The sequence below is a fragment of the Mercurialis annua genome, linkage group LG2 (genome assembly GCF_937616625.2).
Source record: "Mercurialis annua linkage group LG2, ddMerAnnu1.2, whole genome shotgun sequence".
Lineage (NCBI taxonomy): Eukaryota > Viridiplantae > Streptophyta > Magnoliopsida > Malpighiales > Euphorbiaceae > Mercurialis > Mercurialis annua.
In genome coordinates this window covers 16,546,899-16,560,769 of record NC_065571.1, presented here as the reverse complement: position 1 = coordinate 16,560,769, position 13,871 = coordinate 16,546,899, and the positions used below count along the sequence as shown (strand labels likewise).

General features: G+C 36.9%; 2 protein-coding genes across 2 annotated transcripts; both read left to right on the top strand.

Moving 5' to 3' along the window:
* Positions 1–5,958: 5,958 nt before the first annotated feature.
* LOC126668287 (uncharacterized) lies at positions 5,959–6,846 on the top strand. The gene is made up of 2 exons (XM_050361489.1): positions 5,959–6,128; positions 6,276–6,846. The coding sequence occupies exons 1-2, from the start codon at positions 5,959–5,961 to the stop codon at positions 6,844–6,846; spliced, it is 741 nt and encodes a 246-aa protein (XP_050217446.1).
* A 1,080-nt stretch (positions 6,847–7,926) lies between these two features.
* LOC130015100 (uncharacterized) lies at positions 7,927–8,787 on the top strand. The gene has a single exon (XM_056104640.1). It carries the CDS (start codon positions 7,927–7,929, stop codon positions 8,785–8,787), a length of 861 nt encoding a protein of 286 aa, XP_055960615.1.
* Positions 8,788–13,871: the final 5,084 nt, after the last annotated feature.

Below are 13,871 nucleotides of genomic sequence, written 5' to 3'. Positions count from 1 at the left end.
ATCTTCTTTTCCATATTAATTATTTTGTTGGGTTTTCTTTCTGTGTGTGCATGTGGATTTTACATAACTTAAGTGTTTTAAGGATTTGGGTTTTTTTTATCAGTCCTTTTTTTGCTTTCTTTGATTTTCTTAAAATTAAATATTTATGGTTTCATGTTCTATTATTAAATATTTGATTCATTTTCTTTAAAGTTCATATGATCTTTTAGCTAGATGTTTAACTCTTTTGCTGATTGATTGATTTGCATTTCATATTCTAAGGATCAAAAACACAGTTTTTTAGCTAGATGTTTAACTCTTTTGCTTAATCATCTCAATCGTTCATGTGTACATATACTAATCACTTACTAGCTTAGTAGCACTGATTCGCACGCGCTATACTACATATTACCAATGCATATATCACACAATTACAGACAACTAAGGTCTGACTCAATGCTGCAGTAGTTCCTAGGTATACTTACTGACAGAATACTTCTAGTCAAACAGACAATCAGACAAATCTAGCAGTGGTAACTGGACCAAACTGCTCTGATACCAAAATTTGTCACGACCCAAAATATTGAGCCGCAACCGGCGCTAGGGAACGGGAGTGGTAGCTCCGGAACCCGTAGCAAGCCTCAAATCACTATTAATTTTTCGCAAACAATAAACAAATAATATCAAACAACGGAAGTAATTACATATATATCCCATATAACAAAATATTTACATTAACTGTTTAAACCTCGCGGGCTCTAGTTACCGTACCTCGTACGAACTAGCCTCGCGGTACTATATACATCAGTTAATGTCTCAAAACATCTCACCGGCATCTGGGGTCGTGGATCATATACAAAACACATAGCCTATCAGAAAGCATATAAAACAATGACAACAGTTAATATATACAATCAAAATGAACTGCTGTCTAGGCTACTATTCTATCGACACAGGACCACTACTGCAGCATTCACAGAAGTCAGAAACTATACATACACAGCTGACTTCTGGACTTCAAAATTGGAGTCTAGCTAGGTCCACAAACTAAGCACCTGAAAGACATCAAAGGTGAGGGGTCAGTATTTGGGAAAATACTGAGTGAGTTGGCATTTACTAACAGTATTAATGTAGAAACATAGCATCGCATCTCAAGAAAACAATAATATAAAACATATAAACATGTATTTGATCCGTACGAAACTAATATCCTAGCATGCGACACATTTCTCGAATAATCATATATCATTCAGCCCAATCGTAAATCTCAAGCTGTGAGTCCAACTCACTGGTGGGTCCAACCCACTAGATACGGGAACTTCCAGACTACACCGTAGCCGAGTTCACTCTCGTATCGAATTCATATCATATCATATGTATCCAATTATTTCTCAGATGCAAACACACTAGACTGACTCAGTACTGGTGATCATACAGCCTATTGACACCCAATAGGTAGCTAGTTTCTTCGGATCGCATACTAGTTCTCGTATATAGAAACTAGTAAAACATATAACATTTCAATAAATTATATATAATGCGATGCGTGTAAACAGTATATATATATCTATATAAAATAACTTTAATATATAATACGTGAAAGTAAAGTGCAACTCACAGTGACCGCTATCCACTCTATAACAAGATCGATGTGGTAATATGCTCGTACTAGTACACCTCTAGAGCCCTCACTGCTCGGTCGTACGTCTGATACATATTAATTAACGTTTAATAGTCAGACGTAAATCATGTGTTTATACGTATAATACTTTCATAATTTAAGTATTGGTTTCATTCTTAGTATTATTTACGCATTCAGAAATTCTTAGTCGTATCCACGACTTATCGAATACCATTCCTTGTATTCGAGAATTATATAATTTCCTTAACGTTTTTCATTATCGTTACTCGCGTAAAATGTCGAGCTAAATCTTACTTTTTAAGTTATCGGGGTCTTTTATTGAATTTTAGGGTTTAATATTCAAAATTATCGAAATTCGGGTCAAACTAGGTCAAAAATCCATTTCGGTCCTCCGACTCTACTGTGCGGGCGCATAGCATGACTATGCGCTCGCATAGTCTGGGCTATGCTGGCGCATAGTTTGGCTATGCGCCCGCATAGCCTTGCCTGGCTATGCGGGCGCATAGCTTGGCTATGCGCTCGCATAGCCTCAGCTATGCGTGCGCATTGCTTGAGCTATGCGCTCGCATAGCTTAGCTATGCGGGCTATGCGCTCGCATAGCTTTTGCTATGCGGGCGCATAGCTCCTCGCTGTGCTCGGCCCGGAAACGCCGTTTCCGGGCCGTTTCGCCGCACCCCGACCTACTCCATACGTCAATTATCTCATTTCTCACCAAACCCGTCATTTAGTTTTTACCAAAACGCTCAAACCGAGCCAAAAACGTCAAATTCACATCCTTTACCCAAAACAGGCCATATATTGCAGTTTTGACACCAATTCTTGAAATCTTACCTTGAAACGAAGCTTGAGATCGATAGAGTTTTCGATTTTGAAGAGATTGACGCGAAAATCGCTTGATTCGGACGTCGAACGGAGAAACGGCGGCGAAACGACGTAATCGGCGATTACCTTCTAATTCTCTCGATCCTTCTTCTGTTTCCTCAAATTCAATCTTCATTTCCTTATATAACATGGCAAAAAGGCCACTTTAATCCCTGTTCTTTTTGTTTCTTATCATTTATCCTTTAAACGTTTCTTTTATACGATTTAGTCCATAGCTAAATCGACAAATTATTTTATTACGACTTATACGTATTATTTATACCCGATAAATAATACAAAGATCGATATCAATACTTTCCTGTCAAAATCCAATATTTCTATCCTCGACACAAAGTGGCTAAATTACCACTTTGGTCCCTGTACCCTATTTTGGGCTTTTTTTGACATTTTTCCTTTTAATTCCAATTCTAACTTTAGAATTGAAATATAATCTAAATTTTCGCATAATTAGTTTCCCAAAACCGACCTACTAAAACTTATTTATCTTGATTTTATCAGAATTCTTTCCGATTTCGCCACCCTGGCGAGTCCAAACTGGACACGTGTTCCAGTTAACTAATTAATTATTTTGGGGTATTACAGAAATGAAAAAAATGAAAAGTTCAATAATGGTCAGAATCAATTATCCCAGTTTTTGTTTCATTAATTCTATAATTTCAGTATCATATCTGAGTATCACCTTAAAGGAATCACTAGCATCATTCGAGCAAGAGAGCCGGTGGACTCTCAGTACTTGGTATATTGTTGAGCTGTCTAGCAAGTGATAGATGGAAGATGAAGATGTGGAATCAAGAGAAGCTGTTAGGCTACTCGACGCAAAGGACAGTCAACAAAAGACGGAGAGTCTTTTAGAAGTTCTCCCTACATTGCATATTGATCAATCAGATAGGCAGAGAGCCAAGCAGAGGCTCTGATTATTTCTATTATGTAGATGTGGGAAATGGGTGGGTTTGGGTGGATATGGGTTGGGTTTAAATGGACAGAGTTATAAATGGATGATCTACCCATTTATGACCCGTTTTAATTTTATATGTATGCCCATATCCTTGTTACCCTGAATGATCCTAACCCACCCATTAACCCACTTTATATGTATAATATTAAAAATTGACTTTTTAAAATTTAAATTATAGTACATTTTAATTGTACATCTTGTGAGAATTAATAAATTTTAGAGAGAAACCTTTAGAGAGAATATGTTCCAGGAAAAAAATACTTCCCGAAAAAAATATCTGGAAATCCAGAAAAGAGATTTGGAAAAAAGTATTTTCTGAAAAAAAAAAATTCTAGATAAAAAAAAATTTCTGGATAAAAAAATTTATGGATAAAAAAATATTTTCCGGAATATTTTTTTTTATTTTGGTTCTTTATGACTTTTGAATATTGATTTTAAAATTTAAAATTTATTTGATATTCTAAAAAAAATCAAGGCTTAATTTCTTAAAAACCCCCCACCTTACACTTTTTCTTCGTTTATACCCTGACCTTGTAAAAACACCATTTGTACCCAATTTTGAGTTTTTATGTTTCATCCCTACCCAAAAGTATTAAATTGTACTCTTTTCATTTGGAAAAGAGTTTAAAACATACTTTTTTCTATTTTTAAGAATACAAATAAATCCTTAAACTTAAAAAATAATCAAATACATCCAAATAATTAATTAATTTTTTTAATTTAATAAAATAATAAAAAAAATTATTATTATTTTAATTTTTTTTTTCGGAAACATTTTAAAAAAAAATAAAAAAAATTTAAAAATTTTAAAAAAATTCGGAAATATTTTTTAAAAAAATAAAAATAAAAAAAATTAAAATTATTTTTAATTTTTTGAAGAAAATAGTATTTTTGTACTATTAATAACATTAATATCTAAATAGTATATAAGTTAAAAATAGAGGATTGTTTTAAACTCTTTTTCAAATGAAAAGAGTACAATTTAATGCTTTTGGGTAGAGATGAAACATAAAAACTCAAAATTGGGTACAAATGGTGTTTTTACAAGGTCAGGGTATAAACGAAAAAAACATACAAGGTGGGGGTTTTTTAAGGAATTAAGCCAAAAATCAATTACTCTTAAATTGACATATGTCATTCAACCAACTTTGCATATTGGATCATTATGGAAGAATGTGGATATCCATGTCAAACTCTTTTATTATCCTTATCTTAATTGGTTGGAAGATTTTTTCCCATTTACTATCAATTTAACAAATAACGATCTTTTTATAACTCATACCCTTTATATAATGGATGGGTATGGATGGGTAAATGGGTATGGGTGAAAATTACCACCTCTATTATCATGGTTTATGGATGATATGTTGAGGGATTGATAATGATGAATTATGATAGTTCAAACTTAGCTATAAATATTTACAATATTTTTGATTTTATAATTTACCAGAATTAAATATTTATTTTTCGGTTCACTTTTGACATACTTTTTGTTATTAATATTGTAAAAATACACTTTAAATACACCTAAAATAAACTTTAAATACACCTGAAATACACATGTTGCTAAGAAAAGCAAACTTATACATTAATATTTGGGTTAATTCTTAAAAAAATCACGAACTTTACACGAAGTTTCATTTCAATCATGAACTTTAAAAGTTGTCATTTAAAGGTACGAACCAAAAATTCCTAATCCTATATACTTTAACTAAAAGATAATAAGATTTAATGTCGATTTATAATTTGGGTCTCATTAATGGTTTATTGAAGAATTTAGTCAACAAAAATACACTGAAATGATAGATTTGAAACAAAATGAAAGTTCGTGCCTTTAAATGGCAACTTTTAAAGGTCATGATTAAAATGAAACTTCGTGTAAAGTTCGTGATTTTTTTAGAAATTAACCCTTAATATTTTCTACACTTAAAATACATCTAAAATAAACTTTAAATACACCTAAAGTACACCTAAAATACACCTAAAGTATACTTAAAATACACTAAAGATATATACGCTGTCAAGAAAAGTTTAGACCATCTCCAATCCAACTTTAAAAATGAGTTGGGTCCCACCATTTAGAATTAACCAATTCCAACCCAACTCTCTAAACTCACCTTTGTTAGAGTTTTGAACAATTTAATATACATTAAAAAATTTACTATTCATTTACTCTATAAGGACTAGTTTGTATTTTTTTGATTTTACATATTACTTATTTACCTTATAAGATTTATTTTATACAATTATATTCTATGACAAAATAGTATATTCAAATATTATATTTAATGTCTTTATTATATAATTTTTAGACGACTTCTAATAAAATTAAATAATTAATTAAAAACTTCAATATATTTTAAATTAATAATATATAAAATCAATAAAATAATATTTTAATAAGTAATACAAACAATTATAAAAACAACAACAATTGGCGATATTAATGAAATCTTAGAGCCATCCGAACGTTTTAACTGCAATAGCTACTCAGCCTCTATGCTTGATTTTTCTGCTTTTGTTTCTAATTCGGCTTTGATTGAACATACTCTCCAAGGCAGGTTCTTCACGTGGCAAAACAGTTTTGCGAGATCGAAACTCGACCGATGTTTCATGTCCTCTCCGGCATTCACTGCTTGGCCCAGTGGTATTCTTAAGGCTCTTCCCAAGTCTTATTCTGACCACATTCCCATTCTTTTCACCTCGGATTTTACTAAGGATTGGGGACCAAAACCTTTTAAATCAATCAACGCATGATGGAGCCATAACGACTTCAGCTTATTTGTTAAGAATACATGGACTTCCTTATCTCTTAGGCTGCCGAACGCTAATCTGGTTATTAAGCTAAGGGAGCTCCGGTCAGCTCTTAAAGCTTGGAATAAAGATATTTTTGGTGATTTGAATGCAAAACTTGCTACTATTCAGAAGGATATTTCAGCCCTTGAAGCCGAAACTGATTTCAGCAGCTTATCCGAACAGGATGGTATCACACTTGCTGGACTTAATGCTGAATTTGATCAACTTTCGAAACACTTAGAATCCCTTTGGCATCAAAAATCAAGACTTAACTGGAATATTAACGGAGATAGAAATACTAAGTTTTTTCATACAGTGGCTTCAATCCACTCGAAGAGCAATAGTATTTCAGATATTTGCATTGATGGGGTATCATATTCGTCCCCTGCGGATATTAAACAGCGGGTCCAATCCTATTATAAAGATCTCTTCCAAAGGGATTCTAGTGTGAACTATTTGCTGGATGATCTCCCTATCCGGTCACTCTCCGCAATTCAGGCCGCTTCGCTTTCAGCTTGTTTTACTGAAGAAGAGATTTTGGCTACTCTTTTGAGCTGTGATAGTAATAAAGCTCCGACTCTACTCTTTTGAGCTGTGATAGTGTTTAAGTTGTTATTTAAGGTTCTGGCGAATAGATTGTCTCCTATGTTGCCGCATATTATTCCTGAAAATCAATTTGGTTTTATCAAAGGCAGGAGTATTCATGATTTCCATATGATCGCGACGGACATTATTCACTTGATAAAGCGTAGACGAGAGCAAGTTTTTCTTATCAATTTGGACTTCAGGAAAGCATTCGATTCTATCTCCTGGAATTTCATTTTGAATACGCTTCGCAAGATGAACTTTGATCAAAAGTGGATTTCATGGATTTCGTCCTTCTTCGATTCAACACAACTTTCTGTTCTTTTGAATGGTAGCCCTACAGAGAATTTCTTTATGGGTAAAGGTGTTCGCCAAGGCGATCCTATCTCGCCAATGTTGTTTGTTTTAGCTGTGGATTGTTTGCGTGCATTATTCTCCAAAGCTGTGAATTTGGGTCTTTTATCGGGTGTTCATATTGATGGTCTTGATGAGCCGGTTTCCATTTTACAATTTGCGGACGACACCCTTCTTTTTGTTCCTAATGACTTAGAGATGGTTGATAATCTTCTTTGCATTCTGAGATGTTTTGAGTTGATTTCGGGCCTTAAAATTAATTACCAAAAGTCCTCTATTATTGGTATTAATGTTGATTCTTCTTCTCTTGCTAGAGCCTCTGAAATCTTGGGGTGCAAAATTGAGGAACTTCCGATCACCTATTTAGGACTCCCTCTCTCTGATAGAATGTTGGGTATAAAAGCTTGGGATTCAGTGGTGGCTAATTTTTCATCTCAACTTTCATCATGGAGAGGTAACCTTCTTTCTCCGGCAGGTAGACTAATTCTTATCAAGTCCGTTCTTTGTAGTTTGCCGGTTTATTACTTGGGTTCTTTTAGAATTCCATGTACTGTTGCGGATTCTCTTGAACGCATCATTCGAAGATTTTTATGGAATGGCAAAGCTGATACTCGTGGTTTTAGTAAGGTTGCATGGCTTGACGTTTGCGCTCCGTATTCGTTAGGAGGTCTTAATATAACTCCTTTGCGAACTTGAAACATTTGTTTGTTGATGAAATGGTTGTGGAAATTGATGGCGTGTAAAAAAGACTCCTTATGGTTTGCGGTGGTCTCTTCTAGCTCGTCGATTGATAATTGGTTCGCGATTGAATCAGCGAATACTCTCCACTTCTCGCATTTGTGGAAAGGCATTCATAAAGTTTGTGTAAAAAATAAGGTTGCTTGGGATTGTTTTTTGAATTCAGTTTCTATGTCATTAGGTGATGGTACTCGGACTCGCTTTTGGTTGGATCGTTGGCTAAATGAACCATTGTTCTCTATTTTTCCTAGCTTGTTCAAGATTTCAAGAAATAAACATGCCCTTATAGTTACTGTTTTCGATCAGCAGCTGAGCCATTTTGGTAATTTTGAATGGGCAAGACGTCTTCGTGTAGGTGAGCAGGAGCAGCTATCCCAGTTGCAAAATTTGCTTCCTCGTCTGGATGGATTGCAAGATGAAGCTGACAGGTTTTTATGGCTGAAATCAACAGAGTTCACGGTGGCATCAATGGCGAAGCTTTTTACTTCAGCTTTGCACTCATCTCAGCTCAGCTCTCACAGCAGTTTCACGTTCCTTGCAGCAGCAGTTTGGAAGGAATTCCTACCTCCTCGGTTGCAATTCTTTGTCTGGCTAATGGATCGGGACCGAATCTCCTCAAATGTAACTTTGGTGAGAAGAGGTATTCTCAATCATGAACAGATTTCTTGCTCCATTTGTTCTATGGAGGAATCATCAATCCACATTGTGCTTCATTGTAAGTTTGCATGGAGCTTCTGGAACTCTATGTTATCTAACAGTAATGTTGTTTGGGTGACTCCTTTTTCTCTTGATTCATTCTTCATGCAATGGATGGCTTTAGCTACGGGTAGATATCTGTCACGACCCAATCTCTGAGCCGAGACCGGCGCTAGGGAATGGGAGTGGTTGCTCCGAAACCCGTAGCAAGCCTAAAAACGTACAATAATTTTTCGCGAAACATAAACGTCATGCATGACATAGATAAACACGTATCATGCAGAAGCACCCATGCCAGGCACATATATCCTCTGGCAGTCATAATATATATAACGCAGCAAGCGTAAAACGTTTAAAACTTTAAAACGTTAAAGTTATATTTACAGAAAACTATATATTACAGCTGACTCACAAAATACTTATCTACTGCAGCTCTAAGAGTAAAGTACTGTTTCTTTACATACTCAAAAATACAGACTTCTGGAAGTAGGATAGAAGTCCGTTGCTTCAAAGCGTCTTTATCCTGAAAGGAAATCTGTGAGGGGTCAGTATATTGGGATATACTGAGTGAGTTCATACATTTACTAATAAGTATTCAAACAAAACATAAAATCGTAATCAATCATATGCGGCCAAGTACAGGATCCGAATGAAACCTTAATCCTCAAACATACTAATAATCAATCGATCAACCCAATCATAAATATCAATCGCGAGTCCAACTCGCTGGTGGCCCAGCCACTAGATACGGGGACTTCCAGGCTACACCGTAGCCGAGTTCACTCTGCGTATCTAACTCATGACCCAATCGTAAATTTCATATTCATCATCAGCTCCCAGCTGAGTTATATCAAAACTGGTGATCACACAGTCCTATTGTCGCCCAATAGGTAGCACGTTCCATCAGATCAATACTGGTTTCAAATCAAGCATATGCGCAATTCATATAAAAGTTTCGCATATAAAACATGCAATTCAAATATAAAGCAATATAAAATAATTGCTTAAATAAATACTTTAAAAGCAAATCGTATAAACTCACTGAAAACGCTTATCCAAAAATACGTCGGGGCTTTAGAAACGTCAAGCTTCCCGAGCTCCTGGTCCAGCTCCTTCTTGCCTCGCTGGATCTAAAACAATTTCAAAACATTTGACTCACATCAGAATCCTATTCTAAGATTGACTCTAGACTCAAGACTCGACACGTTTCACTTTCATTAATCGTCGTGCTTCTCACGCATATCCCAATAAACGATATCAAACTCGTTTACGGATCGCAATTTACTTCTAATTCAATCTTCTTATAACCTCATTAGGTTAACTACTATTCGATTTCCGATTCAATACGTGAATTCCATTGATTCAATCAAGGCACGAAGACTCAGGGTGCGAGAATCGAAGGATGCACGCTCGTGCAGGGAGGTACACGTTCGTGTACCATATGATGGTACACGTTCGTGTACCTTAGTACACGTTCGTGTACCATTGATGGTACACGTTCGTGTACCACAAGTACACGTTCGTGTACCACAGTACACGATCGTGTACTGTCGTGCACGATCCCTGGAATCGATTTCCGAGGTTCCCGACCTGCTATATACGCAAAAACGCTCCAAACTCAACCAAAACGCGTATTCTAAGCTCAAAACGCTATATATCAATCCTATACTCGATAAAACGATAGAATCGTTTCGTGGCCTAAAACTTTGAATCGATATAACTTAAAATATAATCAACGAAACGGTAAAACGTCAAGCTTACCGTGATTCGCCTCGAGAGTACGATCAATTCGAACTATTAAACGTCGAAAATGGACGAGAAACGGAATCGAGCGATGGAACCGTAATCGATCGCCGTTAAGAACGAAAGAAAGAAAGAAAAGGAATGAAGGTTCTGATCCCTTCTTCCTTCATCTCAATCTCATATATATATCCTGGCTAAAGTACGCTTTGGTCCTTGAAACTTTTCAAAAGTTTCAATTTAATCCAAAACTTATTCAATTAATCTTTCTATTAATTCATATACGTATTATTTATATCCAAATAAATAATACTAACTTAAAATATAGATTTTCATCGAGAATCCTCCAATTTCTATTTTCGGGCTTAATTGGCTAATTTGCACTTTAGCCCCTAAAATGCTTCCACATCCAACTTTTCATAATAACTCCTTTAATCCTGCTAATTGACTCATTAAATTTTTATTCTAAATTTCCGATATAATCAAATTAAATTCTCCTTAATTTAATTTATCGGAAATCTCGACACGTGGCACGACTTAATTACCTTAAAATACTTTGGGGTATTACATTCACCCCCCCTTAAAATAAATTCGTCCTCGAATTTAAAATTTAGCCACGTACCTTGAGTGAATAGATATGGATACTTCTGTCTCATATCCTCTTCCGTCTCCCACGTGCACTCTTCTACAGATTGACTTCTCCAAAGAACTTTCACCATTGGAATCTTCTTCGTTCGTAATTGTCGTATCTGCGTGTCGACAATCTGCACTGGCCGTTCTTCGTAAGTTAGTTCCTCGCTCACGTCCATCACTTGTGGTTGAATTATTCGAGAAGGGTCTGGTACATATTTCCTAAGCATGGAAATATGAAAGACAGGATGAACTTGCGACATCTCCTGTGGCAAGTCTAGCTTATAGGCAACTGAGCCTATACGTTCCACGATCTGATATGGTCCGACATATCTCGGAGCCAATTTACCCTTCTTTCCGAAACGAATAACTCCCTTCATCGGTGATACTTTAAGAAACACGTAATCTCCGATCTGAAATTCGATATCTTTCCTCTTGGGATCCGCGTAACTCTTCTGTCGACTAGAAGCAGTATTCAAACGCTGCTTTATCAACGGAACTTTTTCTGACGTAATCTGAATAATCTCTGCTCCAGTGAGCTTTCGCTCACCGACTTCGTCCCAACAAATAGGAGATCGACATTTTCGCCCGTACAATGCTTCGTAAGGAGCCATCTCGATGCTTGAATGATAGCTGTTGTTGTAGGCAAACTCGACTAGAGGTAGGTACGTATCCCAACTACCTCCGAAGTCTAATACGCAAAGTCGAAGCATATCTTCTAACGTTTGAATCGTCCGTTCAGACTGACCGTCTGTCTGAGGGTGAAACGCAGTGCTGAAATTCAATCGCGTTCCTAATGCGTCTTGTAAGCTTTTCCAAAAATGAGAGGTAAATACGGAACCTCTGTCTGAAACGATTGATACGGGAACTCCGTGTAGGCTTACGATCTTATCGATATAAATCTCCGCTAACTTTGCTGCAGAATAAGTCATCTTGATAGGAATGAAGTGCGCTGACTTCGTCAAACGATCCACGATTACCCAAATAGAGTCAAACCCTTTCTGCGTTTTGGGCAATCCGATTACGAAATCCATCGTGATTTGCTCCCACTTCCACTCCGGGATGGGTAAGGGCTGAAGAAAACCGTAAGGTCGTTGATGCTCTAATTTGACTTGCTGACAAGTCGGGCATTTCGCCACGAACTCTGCGATGTCTTTCTTCATTCCGCTCCACCAATACGTTGATTTGATGTCGTGGTACATCTTCGTGGAACCAGGATGAACGCTATAGAGCGTTCCATGAATCTCCTCCATGATCTTCTGTCTTAAGTCTTCCACATCTGGAACGCACATTCGATTGCCGTATTTCAAGATTCCGTTGACGATACTGAAATCTTGACTCTTTCCTTGTTGTACTTCCTCAATTAGATGCTTCAATTGAGGGTCATCCGCTTGCAACTCTTTGATCTGATCGATCAACGTCGATCGTATCGTTAACTGAGCCATTAGGTTTCCGAGAGATGAGATTTCAAACTCAACCCCTTGGCTAAACATCGTATGAATCTCGTTGATTAATGGTCTCCGCCATGACGTTGTAACGTGCGCGAGAATTCCTGCCGACTTTCTGCTTAAGAAATCTGCCACTACGTTGGCCTTGCCTGGATGGTACTGTATCGTACAATCGTAGTCTTTCAGTAGCTCCATCCATCTCCGCTGTCTGAGGTTTAACTCTCGTTGGTCAAAAATGTACTTGAGACTCTTATGATCTGTAAAGATCTCGCACGTAGCGCCGTATAAATAATGTCTCCAAATCTTTAGCGCGAAAATCACTGCTGCTAACTCTAAATCATGCGTCGGATAATTCGCCTCGTGCTTCTTGAGCTGTCGCGAAGCGTATGCAATCACTCGACCGTGTTGCATAAGGACACATCCTAGCCCAACTCTTGACGCGTCACAGTAAACTGTGAATCCTTCCGTTCCTTCTGGTAGTGCCAAAACTGGTGCCGTCGTCAGACACTCTTTCAGTTTCAGAAAACTGAGTTCACATTGGTCCGTCCAGTTGAATTTCGCGTTCTTTTGAGTTAACTTTGTCAAAGGTACAGCGATCTTCGAAAAGTCCTGTACAAATCGTCTATAATATCCCGCTAAACCAAGGAAACTTCTAACTTCCGTAACTGATTCAGGCCGCTTCCATTCTATCACAGCTTCGATCTTCTTTGGGTCAACCTTAATGCCTCTTTGTGAAACCACATGACCTAAGAAAGCCACTTCCGTTAGCCAAAATTCACATTTAGAGAATTTGGCGTAAAGCTGATGCTCTCTTAGCGTCTGTAGTACTATTCGCAAATGTTGAGCGTGCTCTTCTTCTGAACGTGAGTAGATCAAAATATCGTCAATGAACACGATCACGAACTGATCCAAGTACGGTTTGAATATCCTATTCATCAAATCCATGAAGGCTGCTGGGGCGTTCGTCAATCCGAATGACATAACGAGGAACTCATAATGTCCATATCGAGTTCGGAAAGCAGTCTTTTGTATGTCATCGTTACGAATCTTCAATTGATGATAGCCTGATCTTAGATCAATCTTGGAGAAAAACTTCGCTCCTTGTAACTGTTCGAACAAATCGTCGATTCTGGGTAACGGATACTTATTCTTAATCGTCACCTTATTCAGCTGTCGATAATCGATACATAGTCGAAACGATCCATCCTTCTTTTTCACGAACAACACTGGTGCACCCCATGGGGATACACTCGGTCTAATAAAACCACGATCAAACAATTCTTCTAATTGATCCTTAAGTTCTTTGAGCTCTGCTGGCGCCATTCGATAAGGAGGTATCGATATTGGCTTCGTGCCAGGAGCCAATTCGATACAAAACTCAATCTCGCGATCTGGAGGTAATCCAGGTAATTCCTCTAGAAAAAC